This window comes from Garra rufa, chromosome 3 (genome assembly GCF_049309525.1).
Source record: "Garra rufa chromosome 3, GarRuf1.0, whole genome shotgun sequence".
NCBI lineage: Eukaryota > Metazoa > Chordata > Actinopteri > Cypriniformes > Cyprinidae > Garra > Garra rufa.
This window is the reverse complement of record NC_133363.1, coordinates 36,036,896-36,059,820: the sequence shown is the minus strand read 5'-3', so window position 1 is coordinate 36,059,820 and position 22,925 is coordinate 36,036,896. Positions and strand designations below refer to the sequence as shown.

The following is a 22,925-nucleotide window of genomic DNA, read 5'->3' as shown; positions in this document are numbered from 1 at the left end:
CCACGATCCTCCACCAACCAGCCAATCACCACCACAGCACACCCGTGAACCATCACCAGAATTCTAATCACCGTCACCTGCACCAGCAATCACCACACCCTTCAAATACTTACCTCATTCACTCACTCACCGGCTGGTATCGAAGTTGCATGGATGCTTCTCTGTGGATCTTCTCCCCCTCCTGTTGTCTCTCCTGTGCTCCTCGTGGATTCTTCCGATGTTCTCCTGTGCTCCTCGTGGATTGCTCTGATGTTCTCCTGTGATACACGTTAATCGTGTTAAAGGGAAGTGACTATTGCTAACGCTATGATCCTTATGAACTTGAACTCACCTGTTGTGTTTGTTTGAAGATTTGACCACAGAGACCTTATTTCACCCGATTGCACGTGTGTTGTACTGTGCACGTTTGTTAATAAATACCTTGAAAGATACTCACCTTCTCCCTTTGTGTGTGGTCGTGACACATACATTTTTAATACAAATTTTAAAGTCTGCTGTCGCTTTTGATGATTTAAATCCATCTTTGCTGAATAAAAGTTTTAAATTCTAATTTATAATAAAAGTCTTGCTGACCTCAAACTAACAGTGTTTCACATCCCACATCTTACTCTCATAACAATTTTATTGACTTTGAGTGCTCTGGTAATTTTGCAGCGTGATGGCTATAATTAATAAAATTTTGTATTTCAGAGGAAATTGTGGACCAGGAAGGAGCAGCTAAAATGGTAAGAGCACTCTTTTCACATCAGTTGGAATGAGAAGCTGAAATCATTATTCTGATTAAGTTAATTCAGGGTCAAAGCTAATATTTTAATGCTGCTGTAGGAGTGTCAATTATGTTGTGAATTGGTCTGACTCTGGACTAAAGGTTATTCTGCCCCAAGGCTCAGCAAATTCTCTGAAGACAGGGGGAAAATGAAACTGGCATAAAAGGCTGATGTTAAAGGCACCTTTAGAAAGACCAAGACAGAGGCTGTTATCAGTAAAAGTGTGTGAATGAATGAAAATCAGACAGGATGAGACTGAGAGAGAGTGGGAAGGTGTTTAGACTGGGTATGAGAGTTTATTAATAAACTCAGCTATTTCTGACACAAGAGACTATCACTGCCATTCCGATTCACTATTCAGTAAGTGGCTCTCTGATATGACAGCTAATACATCTATACACCTACCCTACACCTAAACCTAGCCCTCACAGGAGATTGTCCACACTTTTACTTCCTCAAATAAACTCATTGTGCATGATTTATAAGCCTGTTTCCTCATGGGGACCTAAGAAATGTCCTCACAAGGTCAAAATTTACTGGTATTACTAACCTCTTGGGGACATTTGGTCCCCATAACGTGATGAATACCAGGTACACACACACACACACACACACACACACACACACACACACACACACACACACACACACACACACACACCCACCCCAATTAGGACATGTGCACCTGTGCTTGGTTAATATGCAGACACACATACACACCTGCACACTGGCTGGCCCCTTGCCATGTTGTCAGACCCAAATCCTACCATTCCTGTAGGTGCTTTGAGACCTTTACCAAAGGATCTATAATCTCATCTCTTAAGGAGGAAAATTGCTCATTAGTAGAGATGAACTGCCTCTAATGAGCGAGCACAGTGCACTTTTCACTATTAGATATACTTAGTAATGCAGTCTGCCTTCAGTCTGTTTCAGTCTGTGGTCTTTGATATTCTGCAGTAAGAACCCTTTAATCAGTTAACTTCCCTCTGTCTCCATAGCAGCCATCATCGCTACGACAACCGAGATCGGGCTCTCGTGGGAGCATGGCATCTCCAGGTACTTCCCCTGTCTGCCATACATTATCCATCACAACAACTGAACTCATGCCCAATATCACCTGTGCTAATTTCAGAATCTCTTTGTCAGTCAATGTGAAACGTGCCCCCTTTTTAGGAATCCTCAAGGCTTTGAAAGAAAGGCATCATTTCTGTTTCATTTTGGCAGAGAGCAAATTAAGGACATTGTGAACATTTAATTGATGTCAAATTTATTCAAGCACTGCTTTCAACAGACTGGAGACAAATGAAGTGGTTACTGTGTGATACATTTGTGAGAGGCTCATTGAAGTTTCCTAAAGAAAAAAAAAAAGAAGAATAAAGCCTCTGCCAATTTAACCAACGTCTTCTCATTCAGCTCCCCTCACAAGCTTATTGTTGTCAGCAGTGAGATATGAGAGAGATGAGGCTATAACTATAATGACTATGAGGACAGAGACTAGAATTGCCTTGGCATTTGTCTTGATGTATTCTCTGCTTCTCCTCTTCCTCCACTGCAGTAATTTTGTTTCTTTTTATTGTTAACATAGTGGTGACAGTAAAGAGTTTTTAAACTTACTCCTAGAGAAGTTGTTAAAGAGGAAATTGCTATTAGTTATTTGTGATTTAAATGTAAGTATGCAAAATTATTAGCCATGGAGCACATCAACTGTGCATTACACTGCCAAATGCAAGACATGCCAATATTTGTCTTGTTCAAGCAGACAATTTTTTTTTTTTTGTAAGCCAGTTAATGGAACTGTTTCTTTTGGAAGAGGTGCCTGTGTGCACACTGTACCACCCTAGTAAAGAAGTAATAGATTTAATAGACATATCGCTTGAGACTTACTGATATAAAAGTTGTAATTAAACTTTATTTGCCGTACTATTGCACATTTCTTAATATTAAGACTAAAATATGTTTTAATGTCACTATTGATGAGGATTATATGATCTTTAAATAATATCGGTCTTTAAATGGAAAATATTTAAAGTGTATCTAAAGTGTACTTGCAATAGTTCCACTTTAGCACAATCAAATATACTTATGTATATATTTAGTTGGACTTCAGCACTACTTCTGCTTAATTAAAGTGAATTACATACAAAATTAGTTGTTCCAATTTAGCAGACTTTAAATATACCAGTTTAGTATACTAATAATATACTAAAACAATATGTAAATATATTTGTAGTATACTTGGCATAAAATAAATGTATTTTAAATACACTTTACTATATTTATTTTTCACTAGGGACATGTTACATGCGTCATTTTTTTTTCGTTCAAGCTTTGATCTGTGATGTTCTAACGTTAAAAATAATTAGCTCAAAGCAAATGTTTTTAAACAAGTACAATTTAACCTCATAGAACAAGTTTTTTATTATTATCTATTAATTATTCACCCTCATTTTATTCCAAACATGTAAGACCTTCGTTCATCTTTGGAACACAAATTAAGATATTTTTGATGGAATGCAAGAGCTTTCTGACCTTGCATAGATAGCAACGTAATTACCACTTTTAAGGCCCAGAAAGCTAGTAAGAACAGTAAAATAGTCCATGTGACTTCAGTGGTTCAACCTTAATTTTATAAAGCTACGAGAACACTTTTTGTGTGCAAAGAAAACAAAAATAACGACTTTATTCAGCAATATCTTCTCTACCATGCATGCATATGCTGCTGGGTTTATTTTTTTGCACAAAAAGTATTCTCATAGCTTCATAAAATTACAGTTAAACCACTGATGTCACATGGACTATTTTAACAATGTCCTAACTACCTTTCTGGGCCTTGAATGTGGGAGTACCAGTATCATTACTGTCTATGCAGGGTCAGAAAGCTCTCAGATTTCATAAAAAATATCTTAAGTTTTGTTCTGAAGATAAACAAAGATCTTACGGGTTTGGAACAACATGAGAGTGAGTAATTAATGACAGAATTTTCATATTTGGGTGAACTATTTCTTTAATGACATAGTTCACCCAAAAATTAAAAATAAGTTGTTCATTCCTTACCCTGGTGTTATTCTTATGCCCTATGCTCTTCTTTTTTCGAAGAGAGAGAAGTTAAAAAAAAACCCTGCTTGTGCTTGTCCATATAATGGCAGTGAAGAGTGACAAGCTTCAAACGTGATCACAGATTGACCCCATGCGACTTGTGTCATATATTGCAAGTTCTCTTCATGCAGCCTAAAGGGATTGGTGAAAAAAATACTGAAAAGTAATTTATTATTTAAAGAAAATCCTGACCTTAGCCATTATTCTGCTCTGCACGACTGGGTATTCATGAGACCGTATTAATGCCATAGTTTATTCTGGCTTGACAAGGAAAACTGCATATACCACACAGTGTACATGTATTTTTTGTTTTTCTATAAACCCTGTAATATACCTTCAGACTACTTGGAATATATGGCACAAGTAGCATGGGATCATGGGATTAAGGAAGGGCATGACTTGTGGAAGTTAATGTTACTGTTACTGTTTATTATTTTCACAATACGTGGTATTCAATAGGCAATAAATTTGTGTGTTGCAATACACTGTATTGTGGCTTTTATATGAAATAACTAAAACATTTTATGTTTCATTATATTGATATAGTGGATTTAGCAGTGTTTAGTTGCACTCAAGAGGTCAAGTAGCAAGCAGAGCACTATTAGTTTAGCCTAGTGGAAGAGGATTGCGGGAAGGATGGATTTACCCTCTGAAACACAGCATGAAACAGCAGGTCTGGGCTGTTGCTGCAAAGTGATCAATGGACAATTGCCAAGCTTTTTATGCAATAGCAGACAACGGCTGTGTCACCTTTAAAGGAACACTCCACTTTTTTGGAAATGGGCTCATTCTCCAACTCCCCCCGAGTTAATAAGTTGAGTTTTACTGTTTTGAAATCCATTCAGCCGTTCTCCTGTTCTGGCGATATCACTTTTAGCATAGCTTAGCATAGATCATTGAATCCTATTAGACCAATAGCATCGCGTTCAAAAATGACCAACGAGTTTCCATATTTGTCCTATTTAAAACTTGACTCTTCTGTAGTTATATCGTGTACTAAGACCGGTGGAAATGCAAAGCTTCAATTTTCTAGGCTGATAAGATTTACATTCCCTACATTCCCATTCCGGCGTAATAGTCAAGGAAGTTTGCTGCCGTAATATGGCTGAAGCAGGAGCAGTAATACCACGCAGCACATGTGCAAATTAGTGCTGGGCGATATGGAAAAATCATGTATCACGATATGGATTATTTTATATCACGATAACGATATATATCACGATATACCAAAATAAAGTACGTTTTCAGTTATTCTCTGAAAAGTTTGACAAAAATATCATTGCATAATTTTTTTGCAACTTTATTTTTATTCGTTATTTGAAGTGACATTTAACTGAACTGTCACAAATGAGAAAAATACATTTTAGTGCAGCAATATAAATGTATCAAATGACAACAGATGTGGTGGAGGTAGAGCTACAGTAGCCTTCACATTTTTTATCCACATCATAGTTAAATAGTATTATCAAAATAAACTATTTTTTTTATTAAAGTGCACAGCCATTTCAAGTTTCTGAGCAGAAAAGCACTCAATTATAAAAAATAAACAAAACATTTTTCAACCTTGTAGTGCAAAGTTTGCAAACCAAAATAAAGTATCACGCCTGTTTCACACATACTCCGTCTGGCAGTGCGTATGCAGTCCGTGTGCGTTACGTATGCGGTGCAGAGGCAGCACGGACTCGTTTTGCTTTCACACAGGACGCGTTTGCAGTCCGTTCCTGATCCGTGGGTGTTTACCTCAAACACACCATTTATCCGTTATTTTAATTTCAAATCCAAACGTGCTTTTTCAGCATTGGGATACTCTTTTATCACAGTACACTAATACAATAATACTAGACATATTCACGTTTAAACTCAACGTATTATAAACAACGTAGGCTATTATTCAATGCACTTGACTTCTAGATTTGTATAGGCTATTAAGTTGCTCAAGCAAGTTGCAACACATTTAAACACAGCATAGGTAGGCTATAGCTTCCTTTTCATATTGAAATTGGGCTATCACAAATATTTTAAATTAAAACTTACCACAGACAAGCAGTCGGCTCTCTGTGCCTTTCTTTCGTATTAAATCTTTATTAAAAACCATATTTTAAAGAACTTTTCTACCTGGACAAGTGCATCTATTATGTTGCCTTGTTTATTTAAAACTGCACTATTTTAAACCTAGCCAAAAAGCCACGTGTTGACTGTGAAACACAGTAGACTGCATTTATATGCATTTATGGTACATTTCCGTGTCAATCCATGTTCATTTTTACAGCGAACAATGCGCTGTCACTTTAATTCAGCGCATGCAGCGCAGCAAAAACAGACTCTGTGCCGAAAGGATCGCTCCACTGCTGTAAACGCACCGCTTCTGGAACGCACTACCGGACAGCAACCGCGTGCAGTGTGAACGATCTGATCCGTTAACATGGGTGCGGGAAAAAAAATACGCAACGCATACGCACTGCAGACGAAGGCTTGAAACAGGCGTCAGCGTCGGGCGCGGAAACAGTCTTTTGGCAGAGTTTGCACATGACTGTCTTCTGCTCCGTGTCGGAGCTCTTGAAGCCAAAATGCAACAAAATCACTGACGTACCCCCACGTGTCGGTAAAAGTAACGTTACTTCTTGTCTGCTGCCTGCGTAGCAGTTTCAGTTTGTTGCGACTCGATCCGGGCATTCATCTTCAACCTCTTGCGTCTCCATCTTTAGGCTAAGCACTCACGAGTTAAAGTATGTCGCAACAACGTAAAGCGTCACGTCGCACAAGACGGAGTTTGTTTATGAAAAAGTTCGTTTTTATTCTTGATTATCACTTATAGGGTAGAGTATGCATTGCACAGCAACAAGACACTATAATACATTTGTCATAGCCTATTTAATGCAATATTTTCTTTAGTAATTGATAAAATTAGGTTAGAGACGATAGAGACGATAGAAGAGAAATAGGACGATAGACACTTTTCTATCGTCCCCACGATATATATCGTCATATCGCCCAGCACTAGTGCAAATACTAAACTAGCTGGGAACTCATTTCTGATAATACTCCGCCTGTTTCGGCCATATTACGGCAGCAAACTTCCTTGACTATTACGCCGGAATGGAAGTGTAGTTCCTAATCTTATCAGCCTAGAAACTCGCAGCTTTGCATTTCCACCGGTCTTAGTACACGATATAACCACAGAAGAGTCAAGTTTTAAATACAGCAAATATGGAAACTCGTTGGTCATTTTTGAACGTGATGCTATTGGTCTAGTAGGATTCAATGATCTATGCTAAGCTATGCTAGTGATATCGCCAGAACAGGAGAACGGCTGAATGGATTTCAAAACGGTAAAACCCAACTTATTAACTCGGGGGGAGTTGGAGAATGAGCCTATTTCCAAAAAAAGTGGAGTGTTCCTTTAACAACAACGACAGAGACTTCCAGTGAAGGAAGAACTTTGCTAGAGGAAGAGACGAGGATGACCTTGAGGTCTGATCTGGGGCTGAGATGTCAGAAGTGCAGACAAAATCTTGCCTGTTGGTGATTTTAGAGACCGGAGGCACAGACAGATCAAGGACAAATTAAATCTAGATTAGAAGCAATACCACTAAGAGCTCCATATCCAATTTTAAGCTTTGTGAGAGTCAAGCAAAATGAGTAAAGATGTTTGACATGATGTAATATAGTATTTACTGCAGTCTGTCTTATAAGTCCCACCTTCAGTGAGATTTTAATATTGTACAGGGTAGATCCGCATGTGTTAATCATGTCAGCCTGCATAATGTTTTCTTCCTTGCATTTTGTGGTGGTTTTCTGATTTCCAAGGACTTGAAGTGTAGCACCAGGAGAGTTTAGAAATGAAGTGCACCACAACAGGTTTAAGTGGCTAGTGTTTTGGGGAGGAATGTTACAGCTTTTTATAGGTGTCAACAGAAGGAAGTACTCAGTCTGAGGGAGTAGTCTGAGTAGAAGCAGGTGAGAAATCGCAGAGGATTTCACTGAAGGGTGGGAGAGGGGAAGGTGTGAGACTGTAGGTGTGAGATCCAGAGGTAATCAGACAAATGAAGGGTATGAGAGTATGTGTAAGGGAAAAGAAACTGATACAACATGAGGTTGGTTGCCAGCCATGTGTTTTTGGCAGACAAATGAATGTGAAAGATTAATGGTACAAGGAGATGTTGAAATAACTGGAGTACTGGAAGATTTATAGACATTGGCAAAGAATATTAGAAGAACACTGCTAAGATTTCTTTGAGCTTATTCATTATATCTGTGTTCAGTAAATGTAGTATGCATGAGCTTTCCTTTAAAAAAGAGATAAAAAATGTTCACTATCATTCAAAAAAGTAATAATAAAGACGTTTATAATAGTTACAAAAGATTTCTATTTCAAATAAATGCTGTTTATTCATCTGCTTAATAATTTTGTGGAATGTCATTCCATGTTGTTCCAAAACCGTAAGACCTTCTTTGTTCATCTTCGGAACACAAATTAAGATATTATTGATTAAATCCGAGAGCTTTCTGACTCTCTATAGACGGCAAGGGTCATTCCACATTCAAGGTCCAGAGACGTTGTAAGACATTGTTAAAATAGTCCATGTGACATCAGTCATGGTGCTCTCTGAAATGGTGGAGGGCCGTCCCGGGAAAGAACAAGTTGATTTGAAGTTGTTATTTTTGTTTTCTTTGTGCACAAAATGTATTCTCATAACTTTAAAATTAAGGAAGAACCACTAATGTCACATGGACTATTATAACAATGTCTTCGTTTCTAGATTTTGAACATGGAAGGACCCTTGTCCCTCAAAAATATCTTAATTTGTTTTCTGAAGATGAATGAAGGTTTTACGGGTTTGGAGCGACATGAGGGTGAGTAATTAATGACGGAATTTTAATTTTTGGGTGAACTATCCCTTTAAACGTCCTACTTATCAAAGAATCCTAAAAAAGCAGCACAATTAACAACATGTATAGTGTCACGATTCGTCCAATAAAAGCAAGAGGCACGGTTTGCAAAAATTCACTTCTTTATCTGGTTTTCATTTTTTTCGTTAAAAAACACACACTGGGCCACACAGAAAAAATAAAGAAAACATGGAGTTCCTGGGCCCCGATGTTACTCCTGGGATCCCCAGCCCAAAAACCTCATGAACAAACACAACCCAGCCCCTATATTACCGGGACCGCACCACCGACAAATAACAGAGGGGTCACGCATACCGTAATGCACTTGAATGACTTAAATTCAAATTAAACCCATTTAAACCAAAAATAAATGAATACAATACAGATATCACAAATCTATCACATATCGTATAAATACCACACATAATTTATCTTTGCTCGATGTTACACCTATTCGCCAGCGTGCACACCAGCGAATAGAAACTATTAGGAATGCCATTGCCCTTCTTTAGCACGCATCAAGACGGCACCAATTACCCAACTTGGAGCATAAATATTTAGACAAATAAATAAGAAAAAAAATACAAAAATAAATTCAAATTTACAAATAAAAATAAACAGTTACACCCAATACAAACAATTTACATCCAATACATAAACAATTATGAAAACAACACTTTATAACACAAATCACATATAGTAATAATAAATGTTTTTGAGCACCATTCTAATATGCTGATTTGATTTTTGAAGTATCATGTGACACTAAAAAACTATAGAAATGTCTGACTCTGCTTAAAATTGATTTGCCATCACAGGAATAAATTTCATTGTAAAATATAATAAAATAAAATATAATAATATAATATAATATAATAAATATAATAAAATAAAATTTGAATTGAAATACTATTTCACAGGTTTTTTTATGTGTTCTTGACCAAATAAATACTACCTTGGTAAGAATAAAAGACTTCTTTCAAAAACATTTGAAAACTCTAACCAAACTTTTGAACGGCATATAGAATTTATTTTTAATTTAGATGATGGACTGCCTTCATTAACAACTCATTTACTCACTCACTCATTTAATTATCAGTTTCTCTTATTCTATTGTACAATGACTAAATTATTTGCCCAATCAATTTATCACTCATTTACTACTTCACTTACCTCCATGTTTTATAAATGTTTTTTCATATTATTCTTGTCAGAGCTTAATGAAGACTGGAGCCCTCAGTCTCACAGATCACTGAATACTCCAAAAAGGAAAACCTCACAGATGAAGGAGAGTCCAGTAAGAAGGAAAGAGAGAGACATCAGTCCAGGTGAGGGGTAGCATGAACTCATTCATGATCATTTTGGAGCTAAAATCTCTTTAATCCTAAAGTCACAGTAACAAATGGCCCGTAGTGGATTATTGCTTCATTTCAATGCTTAATAAATAATAAAAAGTATTACCGATTATTTTTATTTTATTTTAACTTGTTTGTCAGGACAATTCCAGTTAAAGGCTAGAGCACAAAAGACTAATGAAAGAAACTAATGAACTTGATCTCATTAGTTGTATAAATTATTTAATAATATTAAGCTTGTCTGTCTCTAATTTGTTGTTTATGCTGCTTATTTTCATTTTAATCTGTGGTAATTTGATAAGGCTGACATTAAGATTAGCCAGACTAATAGAATGAATATATTGAGGATTCTCAACAGACCATATAGCGCCAGACTCATTAATGTGTATTAGGACTAAACAGATGGTCATAAACATGCTGTACCGTTTACATCAAATGGAATTAATTTAGTCCACCTTAAAAAGAAATCATCTACACATCAAATGTTCACATAATTCTCCTTCTCCTTCATTTCTCTTCTGTGACATTTTCATTTGTGTGTGCCCTTTCTGCTGTCTGGTCTTTGCATTTTTTTGCTCTTAAAAATTCTGTTTTCACATTCTTATGTATTGTATTGTATTGTATTTGTGTTTCTGTGCTGTGGTTTTTATTTTGTGTGGCTGTGCTGTGTTTTGCCCTGCCCTGTGTGCTGTGTGGTGCAGAGGCCAGTGAAGTGTTGCGCAGTACGCTAGAGGTGCAGCAAGCTCTTGTAAAGGAGCTGAGGGAGCAGACTCAAATTCTGGCCCAGGAGAAACAGACGCTGGAGAAGAGATGTTTACAACAGAGTCAGCACATTGAGCATCTCCAGCAGGAGCTCTGCCACTCTCACACAAAGAGAGGAAACTCCACAGGTGCCTCCTCACTTGCTGCTATACATCCCACAGCGCTAACAGAGCCTATCCAACATTAAAGGGTCGTTCCCTCAAAAATGAAAATTCTGTCATCATTTACTTACTGTCATGTTGCTTCATATCCATATGACTTTTTCTCTTCTGTTCTGCTGAAGGTGAATTTTTAAAGAATAAAGTTTTTGTATGACCTCAGACCACTTTCGGTATAGTCGTACGGACCACTTACGAAAGCTTTTATAAAATTTTAATGATAGTTTTGTGTCCTTTCGGGAGCTTGAATGCTCCATTCATCAAACAGTAAGCTAAAAAATCTCATACAGGATTTGGAATAGCATGATGAGGAGTAAACAGGGATGACAGAATTTTAATTTTTGGGTGACCTATGCCTTTAAGCAATGTCCTGTGGAACAAATCTACATTGCAAATAGCAATAATCTTCGACATATGCCTGCTTCATTTCAAGCAGTGTTCTGAGCAGTAATTTTTGACAACTGAGCTATAAAATCACTTAAACAACCTATTTTAATAAGACTATTGCTTTTTTCATACTCAGCTGCTCCGTTATTAGTTACAACTTTCTAATTATGGGTAGGATCTCTAGATTATATTAATATTATAGCATTACACACCTACTGATGATTTGTCAGCTGCACATTCAGAGATATTTCAACACCATTTTTTGTGAATACTGTCTGGAAACTGTTGTGCACTAAAATCCCAGGAGGTCAGCACTTTCTGAGATACTCAATCCACTTCATCAGTGACCAGCAATCATTCCACAGTCAAAATCACTTACTGCAGATCACATTTCTTTCCTGGCCTGTGCCAGGAACATCAAAAATTAACAAAAAAAAAATGTCTGCATGCTGTGATTGCTGCACTGTGGATAAGTTATTTGCATTAACCAGCAGGTGTACACGTGTACCTAATAAAGTGGCAACTGAATATACTAAATGGGCATTTCTTATACTATAGGCATTTTATGTCTCTGGGTTTTTATATTAAATTTAATGGATTTAAACTCTTTCTTTTTATATGAAGGTCACATCTTTAAAACTGTTCAGTATCATTTTATTATTCATTTTGGCAAGAGTTTTTCTGTTAAAATGTGACCCTGGACCACAAAACTTATTTTTTAAATTTTTTTGAAATTTGTTTCAAATTTTTGAAACTGAGATCTATATATCATCTGAAAGCTGAATAAATAAGCTTTCCTTTGATGTATGGATGATGTTGTATACAACTATTCGGAAATCTGCAATCTGAGGGTGAAAAAAATCTAAATATTAGGAAAATCTCTTTTAGATTAGATTCACTTACAGAACAAACATTTACAGATACTGTACTCACCCCCTTATCATCCAAGATGTTCATGTCTTTCTTTCTTCAGTCGTAAAGAAATTATGTTTTTTAAGGAAAACATTTCAGGATTTCTCTCCATGTAATGGATATGTATGGTGCCCCCAAGTTTGTACTTCTAAAATGCAGTTTAAACGCAGCTTTAAATGGATTTAAGTGATCCCAGCTGAGGAAAAAGGGTCTTATCTAGTGAAACAATCGGTTATTTTCAATACAAATTGACAATTTATATAATTTTTAACCTCAAATGCTCATCTTGTCTTGTCTCTGCGATACGCATGTGTAGTCTGTGTAATCTGCATCAATAAAGTTAGGGTATGTTGAAAAACTATCATTACATTTTTGTCTTCAACTTCAAAATCGTCCTACATCACTGTTTTACATTTTTTTTGTGAAGGGCGTTTGATCTTCTTTGTATGTTCACTTTGTAAACACTGGGTCGGTACTTCTGCAGCGTTGTAGGACAATTTTGAACTTGGGGAAGAAAACAAGATGGGAGTTTCTCGACATACCCTAACTGTATTGACCCCGATCACACAGACTATGCATGCGCATCGCAGAGACGAGACAAGACGAGCATTTGAGGTTAAACAGTATATAGATTGTCAGTTTGTTTAAAAAATAACCGATTGTTTCACTAGATAAGACCCTTCTTCCTTGGCTGGGATCGTTTATAGCCCTTTGAAACTGAGTTTAAATTGCATTTTGGAAGTTCAAACTTGGGGAAAAGTTAAAGGATTAGTTCACTTCCAGAACAACAAATTCCTCATAATTTACTCAATCCATGTCATCCAAGATGTTCATTCATGAAAAGAAATTAAAGGTTTTTGAGGAATACATTCCAGAACTTTTCTCTATATAGTGGACTTCAGTGGTGGCCAACATGTTGAAGGTCCAAATTGCAGTTTCAGTGCAGCTTCAAAGGGCTCTACACGATCCCAGCCAAGAAGTAATGGTCTTATCTAGCGAAACAATCAGTCCTTTTTTTGCAAAGGGTGTTTGACTTTCTTTGCACGTTCGTTTTATAAACACTGGGTTGGAACTTCCGTCTACGTCAGGCGTATGTGACTACGTAATGTGTGAGGTCTAGCTAGTGCCAGATAAGCATTTGTGGTTAAAAAGTATATACATTTTGTATTTGTATTAGAAATTGTTTCGCTAGATAAGACCCTTATTCCTCTGCTGGGATCATGTAGAGCCCTTTGAAGCTTCATTGAAACTGCTATTTGGACCTTCAACCTGTTGACCACCATTGAAGTCCACTATATGGAGTAAATTATCAGGAAATTTTTATTCTGGAAGTGAACTAATCCTTTAATTGATAAAATTCTCCTATGACACAGAAGACCCAAAATGCCCATAGTAGAAAAAACACCCATATATGTATATATTTTTGGGTGGGAGTTCTTGCCTGAGTTTGCTTGTTTAGTAGTGTGAGTTTCTGCTCTGATAAATGCATAAATCAGCTCTGATTTAACTATGTGCAGTTGTATGTGTGTGTATAGGTGCGAGTTCTGAGTTACAGAGTCTAAGGCAGCAGGCTCAGGAGCTGGTGGATGAAAATGATGGGCTAAAGATGACTGTTCACCGTCTCAATGTGGAGCTTAGCAGATACCAGGCCAGATTCCGACCACTCACTAAGGATGAGGTAAAATAACCCACACTACACTATTTTCATAGACAGCTTTGAAAGTGTTTTAAAGACAGGTCTGTAGACTCAAACCCAGCACTACATTAAAAGAGTCAGGAGTTTTGAAATGTTATACTTTTCCAAAAGTTACAGTGAACGTTCCCTTCCCTCAACTAGACATAAATATTAATGTATATGTAATAGATATTCTAGCTTTGCGGAAGTTCTCAGAGTTACTCTGTGTCAAGGGGAGAGAGCTATGATTCTACAAATGCACTTTCAAGTGCTTGCAAAAGAATATGTGTAGTACTTTCACATACTGGGGCAAGAAACATGCCACACAGCAGCCTTTAATTAAAATTCTGGAGCTGGTTTTCTGAAATGATAAATGTTTGAGTTCATGTACGGGACATTATATCTGCAGTCTCACTTGCCTTATCCACTGTTTTGATGCGAGAGATCTCTGCTGTGTGATAACTGACGTTAATTGCTGCATATCTCAGACTGATTCTGGTGGGCCGCTGGAAACTATAGCTCAATTTTTTTTATAACTGATGAAAAAGTAATCAGCTCTCAGAATTTTAGTAGTATCTCACACTGTCTCCTTTCAGTCTTGCAGGGTGTGATTAGCTGACACCAAAGTAATGATATGCAGCTCATCCTTTCATCTCCTACTTCCTGTTTAATGCTGAGATGATAGTTTGCAGGGTATTATAATTTCAAAGGAGCATTAACCAGCAAGAGGTTGAGACCAGATCTGTGTGTGTGTGTGCACGTGGAATCAGAAATTGTTTCTGTTTTAGCCTTGCATGCAGCTTGTCTTAATTTTATGAATGCATTAGTTATCTTCTAGCGCCTCTGAGACGGTGGGCAGCTGAGACACTTCCAAAAATTATGTAGATCTTTGTTTAACCATATTACTATTAACGCTTTGGTGAAGACAGTATGTTGTTTAAATATGCTGGGATTTGCACGTAGGAGCAAGAGCCTTGTAACTGAACAGCTGAGTTGTCGTAAGTTTTTTATGAGCCTTTATGCAGTGCATAATAAGTGGAAAGCACTCAGAGGAATTGCATAACTGAGCTTCTTTAACAAAGCCTCAGAGCTTGACAGCCCGAGAGCACCGTGACCTCTTTGCCGCCCATCTTTGAAGGATCAAAGATCTCGGATTTGTCCCGCTGGTGTCATTTTATTAAGGTGGAAGGGACAGATTAAGCTTATTTTATATTGATGAGGGCTGCCTGAACTTTGAGCCTGTCTGGCTCACTGGTTCACCAAAAGAATGGCTCTTCTGATTGCTTAGATACTTTAGTATATTATATATTAATTTTATTTTCATTCATCTCTGTACAGTATTCAGATGCCTGAAGTGCTTCTCATTTAAAGATGAGCTTAGCGCTAACAGTCCCTAACTGCAATGAATTAGAGATCTGCTGATCACAGAACTGATGCTCTTTCTTAAATATTCCAATTTCCATTTTCACATCTCAGGAGGTTCATATCAGATCTGTTCATTTAGTGCGAGTGAACATTTGACTGTCCTTGAACTAGGGGTGGGAAAAAAAATCGATATTGCAATATATTGTTGTGCTCTCTGTCGCAATAAATAATCGATACACTAACGGCCAATATCGATATTTTATTACAACACAAATGATTAATTTACCCGTCGTCAGTGTCACTGTCACTACCCAATATCTACCATTCTGTTTGCGGGGGGCGCTGTTCGAGTAAATAGGCGTAAAGTGGCGGAAGCAGCGGCCAGTGAAGAACACAAGTTATCTGACAACATCAGAGAAGAAGCGCAGAAAAAAAGAGAAGTGAGAAGAATGGCGGAGGATAACGAAAAACAAATCAAAGACGCACCCGCTAGTTGAGCATGCTGATCAGTTACGCCTGTTTCACACATACTCCGTCTGCAGTGCTAATGCGTTGAGTATTTTTTTTCCGCACCCATGTTAACGGATTAGAGCGTTCACACTGCACGCGGTTGCTGTGCAAGTGCATTGAATAATACGTTGTTTATTATACGTTGAGTTTAAACGTGAATATATCTAGAATTGTATTAGTGTACTGTGATAAAAGAGTATCACAATGCTGAAAAAGCACGTTTGTATTTGAAATCAAAATAACGGATAAATGGTGTGTTTGTGGTAAACAGCCGCGGATCAGGAACGGACTGCAAACGTGTCCTGTGTGAAAGCAAAATGAGTCCGTGCTGCTTCTGCATCGCATACGTAACGCACACGGACTGCATACACATTGCAGACGGAGTATGTGTGAAACAGGCGTTATTGTTCCTCAAGAAGAATATGCCTTGATGAGACCACTGTCCAGGTTAACATAAAGCACTTTACAGTAAACTTACTACTGACGTTTCAGGTTTACACATGTTAGTTAATGTTCATGTTGTTTTTTAATGTTCAGGCACTTTTATCTGTCTAGCTGTACAGTGTTTACATTTAAGACCAGGAGGCAGTGAGTTATTATGCAAATGCATATTTCTTTGCACAGTGTTGTAAATGTTGGCATTAATAAATGCATAAGATTTTCTTATCATGGGTATTTTTTTCTTTTTCAGTCACATATATCGTGATATATCGTTGATGAAATTTCTTCCAATATATTAAATATCGTAGATATCGTGAATCGCGATATTATCGATATCGTGGGCCACATATCGCCACAGAATTGAATCGTGAGTTACCTGTATCGTCCCACCCCTACCTTGAACTGTGGTTGTTAAAAAGCTGACTTTAATTTGAGCACTGGTGTGTGGCTGGGCAGATGCGAACGGATAGGGAGAGAAGAGACAATCGGCGGGCTAAATATACTCTGTCACTTGAGTTTCAGGTCAGTAGCCTGGATCTCACTCTCGCTTCTGCTCTTTCTCTCCCGCTGCCGCTCCTTCCATCTCAGCAGGATTGAAATTTTAGGAAATTTGGTCAGTTGTCACATGGGCTTTAGTTAAAGAAGACTCAGACACATGCTGTACTTCCGAAACTAGGCTCTCTCTGTCTCCTTCTCACTCTATCCACCAGCTTTTGCTTTTTACAGTACTGTTGATTGCTTCCTTTTCTAGCCTTAAGTGGATCAGTGTAACGCTGAATGTGTCTGAACACACTGTTGAGGGAGCGGGCCGCAGGAAGCGTGTACGGGAGGGCTGCTGCAGTGATTAGGGCAGTGGCTGGCAACACTGCTGCAATGTGATTGAGTCATTATGTCTGGGGACTCTCAGCGGTGTTACTTTTACTCTAATTAGAGATAAAAAGTAGATTGCACACAGGATCACGCAGCACTTTACAAATCAAATTATTTTAGAATGAGTAGCGTTTTAAGAAGTGTATAAAGAATTACTTTTTTCTCTAATGAATTTAATTACCTGTAATTAATTTTCATTGTAAGAAAAGTTAATATATAAGCCAAAACCTGCTTTTTGTTGTTGTTCTTGTTCAAAAAATGAAATGGTTCATGCATGGTGCTTGTGTAACAGTATGAATCAGCACTTTGAAACTAGCCCACTGCTCTGCTCATTATTCACACAATTATAGATTTAGAAAAAAATCCAACCAAGCATTGTGATTGCGATCCCACAGGCAGCCTTTTAAAAATGTCACTCATTATAAGTAAAACATTTTTTTTTTCTGTAATCTAAATACATAATCTGTTCAGACCTCATTCTGTGAAAACAACATTGGACCTATGATGAAAATTTAGTTTGTTTTTCCACTGACAAAGAAATAATCAGTCTATCATTTTTATGGTAGGTTTATTTTAACAGTGAGAAACAGAATAACAACAAAGACACATTTCAAAAAAGTTATAAATTGATTTGCATTTTAATGAGTGAAATAAGTATTTGATCCCCTATCAATCAGCAAGATTTCTGGCTCCTAGGTGTCTTTTATACAGGTCACAAACTGAGTTTAGGAGCACTCTCTTAAAGGGATTGCTCCTAATCTCAGTTTGTTACCTGTATAAAAGACACCTGTCCACAGAAGCAAAAAAGCAATCAATCAATCAGATTCCAAACTCTCCACCATGGCCAAGACCAAAAAGCTGTTCAAGGATGTCGTGGACCTCGTGGAGTTTCAGTGATCATGAAAACGGTGAGGGAACAATTGGTAACACACTACGCCGTGAAAGACTGAAATCCTGCAGCGTCCACAAGGTCCCCCTGCTCAAGTAAGCACATGTACGGGCCCAATAAACATCTGAATGATTCAGAGGAGAACTCGAGAAATCTAGCTCTTTGGCATCAACTCAACTTGCCGTGTTTGGAGGAAGAGGAATGCTGCCTGTTACCCCAAGCACACCATCCCCACCGTCAAACATGGAGGTGGAAACAAAGAGGACAGGACATTTGCACAGCATCAAAAGGACGATGGATGAGGCCAGGGCATTGAAAATGGGTCGTGGATGGGTATGACCCAAAACACACGGCCAAGGCAACAAAGGAGTGGCTCAAGAAGAAGCACATTAAGGTCCTAGAGTGGCCTAGCCAGTCTCCAGACCTTAATCCCATAGAAAATCTGTGGAGGGAGGAAGTTTCGAGTTGCCAAATGAAGCCTCGAAACCCTAATGACTTGGAGAGGATCTGCAAAGAGTAGTGGGACAAAATTCATCCTGAGATGTATGCAAACCTGTGGCCAACTACAAGTAATGTCTGACCTCTTTGATTGCCAACAAGGGTTGTGCTAAGTCGAATACTTATTTCACTCATTAAAATGCAAATCAATTTATAACTTTTTTGAAATATGTTTTTCTGGATTTTTTTGTTGTTATTCTGTCTCTCACTGTTCAAATAAATCCATAATTAAAAGTATAAACTGATCATTTCTTTTTCAGTGGGCAAACATACAAAATCAGCAGGGTTCAAAATAATATTTTTCCTCACTGTATATTGTGCATGCAAATGGCCCAGATTAGGAGCACTGGAAGAAGTTGGCAGGTCACCAGAATTTATTTGAATGTGTAATTAGCAGAAATTATATCATGTGTCATATACTTGGGGGACAGTATGGAAATAATATTTCACGTCTTAGATTGCATTCATTATTTGCAGTGCGGCAACAATAAAATATAATAGCAATAAGCTTTGTGCTATTGGTCATTTTAATATAAAACAAAGTCTCTGCTTTTAAAATCTGTCAGTTTTATAGTGAAATACAAACAACATGTCTTGCAATAATGTGATTTTCAAGCTCTTTAATGTGGTGGGACATTTCACTGTATTCATGTAAATACAAATATTAATACAAATGTTTTTCCTCTTTATTTAAAGTTTATAGCACAATATAAATGTGAAGGAACATCAAAAGGAATGGAAAAAAAAAAACAGTATAGCCTAATTTAATAAAGCGGATATGTCTCATTGTAATCGAAAGATGACTATTTCACATGCCTCTAAAACTGAGGCAAATATAGCAAACTTTCACGCCACATTAAAGAGTGTGAAAAACACATTATTGTAATAGACAAGTTGAAAATTCGACTTTATTGTTGAAATATTTTTACTTTATTGTCAAACTATTTTGACTTTGTTCTCGAAATATTTTGACTTTATTGTCGAAATAATTTTACTTTATTCTCGAAATGTTTTTACTTTATTGTCAAACTATTTTGACTTTGTTCTCGAAATATTTTGACTTTATTGTCAAACTATTTTGACTTTATTCTCGAAATATTTTGACTTTATTGTCGAAATAATTTTACTTTATTCTCGAAATATTTTTACTTTATTGTCAAACTATTTTGACTTTATTCTCGAAATATTTTGACTTTATTGTCGAAATAATTTTACTTTATTCTCGAAATATTTTTACTTTATTGTCAAACTATTTTGACTTTATTGTCTAAATATTTTGACATTATTCTCTAAATATTCCGACTTTAATCTCGTAATCTTAGATTTTTAAAAATGTTTTTAAATGACACTAAAATGCTCTTGTAGTATGGTGATTATAATAATATGGTGATTCTAAAAATTCCCCTCACAAATGTAAAACATGCTTCCGGAAATAAATTCCAGGGGGCAAATATTGATGAAAATTAATGAAAAAGTTAATTTCTGACCCTGTTATGAGAGAGGTCACTCACCTGTATCAGACCCCTTTAATATCCCCTTTTATTTTACCGTAAATATAAAAAATGTCAGTAGTCATCGATCAAGGTCATCACAGTATAAACAGAAGTGTGTGTTTTAAAGGAAGAGAGAAGGTTGCAGACCACGTCACGCTCACAAAATCTGTCTCTTAAACTCACAATGGCAGCTTGTCCTTAAGCAACCTCTGAGCTGGCTTTGAGCTGTGTGTGTGTGTGTGTGTGTGTGTTTCTCTCTATCCTGAGGGGTCCATTGGCTCATGTCACTTGTGAGTTCTGAATTGCCCTCCTGCGTCAATGTCCGAAAAAGGCTCATCTCTCATTGCCTTTAAAGCACATATCCAAACACTTGCTAAAACGCACTCTCACACTGCTGTCAGACTTAATCTCATCATGTCACAAATTTTCATGTCACTGCTAATCTCAGTGACCGCATACTGGTACATTCACACAGATTGCATTTTTGTGTTCGTCTGTGCTGCTTTTTCATTGTTTTTCTTTATTTTGTGTTTTTTTTTTTCATTTCATTTCACTGCCATGTGTGCATTGAGAATTGCAAATGAGTCTCATTCTTTGTATTCTACAGTTCAGCTGTCTGTCTAAGAACTGTCTGTAATTATGTTTCAGTGTAATTACAGTACTTTTATTTCTTTTGTCACATCACAATATCTATAGACTCAAATGCATTTCTTGTCCTAAATTTCCCAGAATGCTCAGTTTAAAGGTTTGCCAGTGAAAGGACCTGCACCTCCTTGGCTGGTATGTACATTTATTGTAATCTGTAGCTTTCATTGGGTGTTTGATTTACATTTCCATACTGTCTCTTCCTAGTCATTCTTTTTGGTTATTTATCCAAAGATGATGCATGCACAGGTTTGTTATGGGGACATTTCATAATTTAAGTGAAAATGCTTGTTGCTTATTTTGTGCTATTGTGTAATATTTAACAAAAACAGTGATGGCCTACTCTTGTCAGATTTTTTCACAGCTTGTTGTTGTTGGACAGAAGAGAAATGCGGAAAAGTTTATTTGTTTTTGTTTAATGCTATGCTTGTACTCTAAATTGCCTTTAGCTGGATCTGAAATATTTATCACCCCTGCTGCTGGCCTATGAAGACCATCTGAATGCCAAAGACAAACTTCTCAAGTCCTCTGAGGTGAGTTTGTTTTTGCCTTGTGTGAGAAGTTGAAAATTTGAGTCTAACATGGTTAGAACTATAACTGCTTTTGTCTGTGACGTTTGTTCTGGAAGTAATACAAAAAAAATCACTGGAGAGATAGAAATGTATCACTTTATTATGATTAATTTCTATTGTATATAATGTGTAAACTCATCTATTGTTACTTTATGAGCGTCAAATGCAAGAGTCTATTGTTTTAATATTCACAGTACCAATAAAAGATGCCACTGCTAGCCATATAGTCTTGTAAAATGAGAATATGAAAATGAGGTTCATGCAGGGAAAGCTGATTTTAGCCTCACTAATCATAGGATCTATGTAATAATCTCTCTTTAATAGTCTGGTTTTCTGTCTTGGAATCTTTCTCTGTCACACACGTTTCTCATTTTCACTTGATCTCTGTCTCTCTCTCTTTCTAACACACTTGCAGTGCAGCCAACACTCCCACCAGACTTACCTGCCTTGAATTTAAAGATCTCTCCATTCAGAGTCACGTATTATGTTTTAAAGGGACAGACAATTATTTGAACTGTACTCTCTCTGTAGTCAAGGGTTGAATAATGACATACATTAGTTATATTTGTAAAAAGTATGTCAAAGACAAATATACACTAAAACACAATGCAACCTATGCTTTAAAAATGTCCCAGATTCTTCTACAATTTATCTGAAAGATAAGATTAAAGCAATTCATTCCTGTGTGAAGGTGTTATTTTGAGAGCTTGCTATGCAGTGGTTTGGTGAGAGCTAAGGTGACTTTTTCGCTTTGTGCACCTATGCTGAAGTTTCAGATGATCTCTGGCTGAGATGAATACATTTACAGATACACCAGAGAATGTTCATGCATACCAATAACCTTTCTTAAAGTATCTTAGCAGTTTGTGGAGTTTTTTTTCCATTGCAAAGTAAATGTAGCCTATGTTTCTTTTGACAGGAGGAACTACAGAGTCTGAGAGCACGTGCAGAGGAGGTAATTCAGGAAAATGAGAAACTTCATGCTCAGGTCAACAAAAGCAGCACTGTTAGCAACAAAGAATGGTGAGTATGAGTGTGTTTCTGTGTGATGTAAAAGTATATGTGCCTGGAATTAAATCACAGTGGATTTATACTGCAATTCCCTCTGAGAATTTTGTTTCACAGAAATTAAGGGGGAAAAAAGTGAAAGGGAAAAATGTCCAGTGGGATTGCGATAGTCCTGAGGGCGATAACAAAAACACTGCATCTTGTCCTTGAGGCATGCCTTACTCTGCTAGCCACAGGATTGGTAGCCTGTTTGATAATGCCTGACGGTCATGGGGCTGAGGTTATGAGCCTAGTGAGGATGTTTCAACACAAAAAGACTAAGAATATATGTCATTTTCACTGTTAAAAAAACAAAATAAAAAAATATAGCTGCAAGCAGCGATTACCGTGGTTCAGGTGCTTTAAGACATTTAAGCACATATGAAAAAAGACATATTTTTCACATTTTAAAAAAAAATAAGTTTTAATCAAAATCATAGGTAAATCTTTTGGTGAAATGCCATACTTCTTTATGGTGATTTATGCCGAACTTGTCTATTCATTTGGTCTGCTTAAACTGGGCTGCAAGCTTGCAATCAGATCTGCCTTCATTGAACCAACAACCGATTGAAAGAACCAAGCCAGCCCTACTT

General features: G+C 37.0%; 1 protein-coding gene across 1 annotated transcript in view; it reads left to right on the top strand.

Moving 5' to 3' along the window:
• Positions 1-22,925, top strand: part of cep89 (centrosomal protein 89) — a 102,092-nt gene that overhangs the window by 11,040 nt on the left and 68,127 nt on the right. The window contains exons 6-13 of the mRNA XM_073836054.1: positions 691-725; positions 1,766-1,823; positions 9,968-10,081; positions 10,810-10,998; positions 13,863-14,005; positions 20,798-20,848; positions 21,163-21,246; positions 22,205-22,308. Coding sequence (XP_073692155.1) covers positions 691-725; positions 1,766-1,823; positions 9,968-10,081; positions 10,810-10,998; positions 13,863-14,005; positions 20,798-20,848; positions 21,163-21,246; positions 22,205-22,308 — 778 coding nt within the window. The remainder of the gene's footprint in view (positions 1-690; positions 726-1,765; positions 1,824-9,967; positions 10,082-10,809; positions 10,999-13,862; positions 14,006-20,797; positions 20,849-21,162; positions 21,247-22,204; positions 22,309-22,925) is intronic.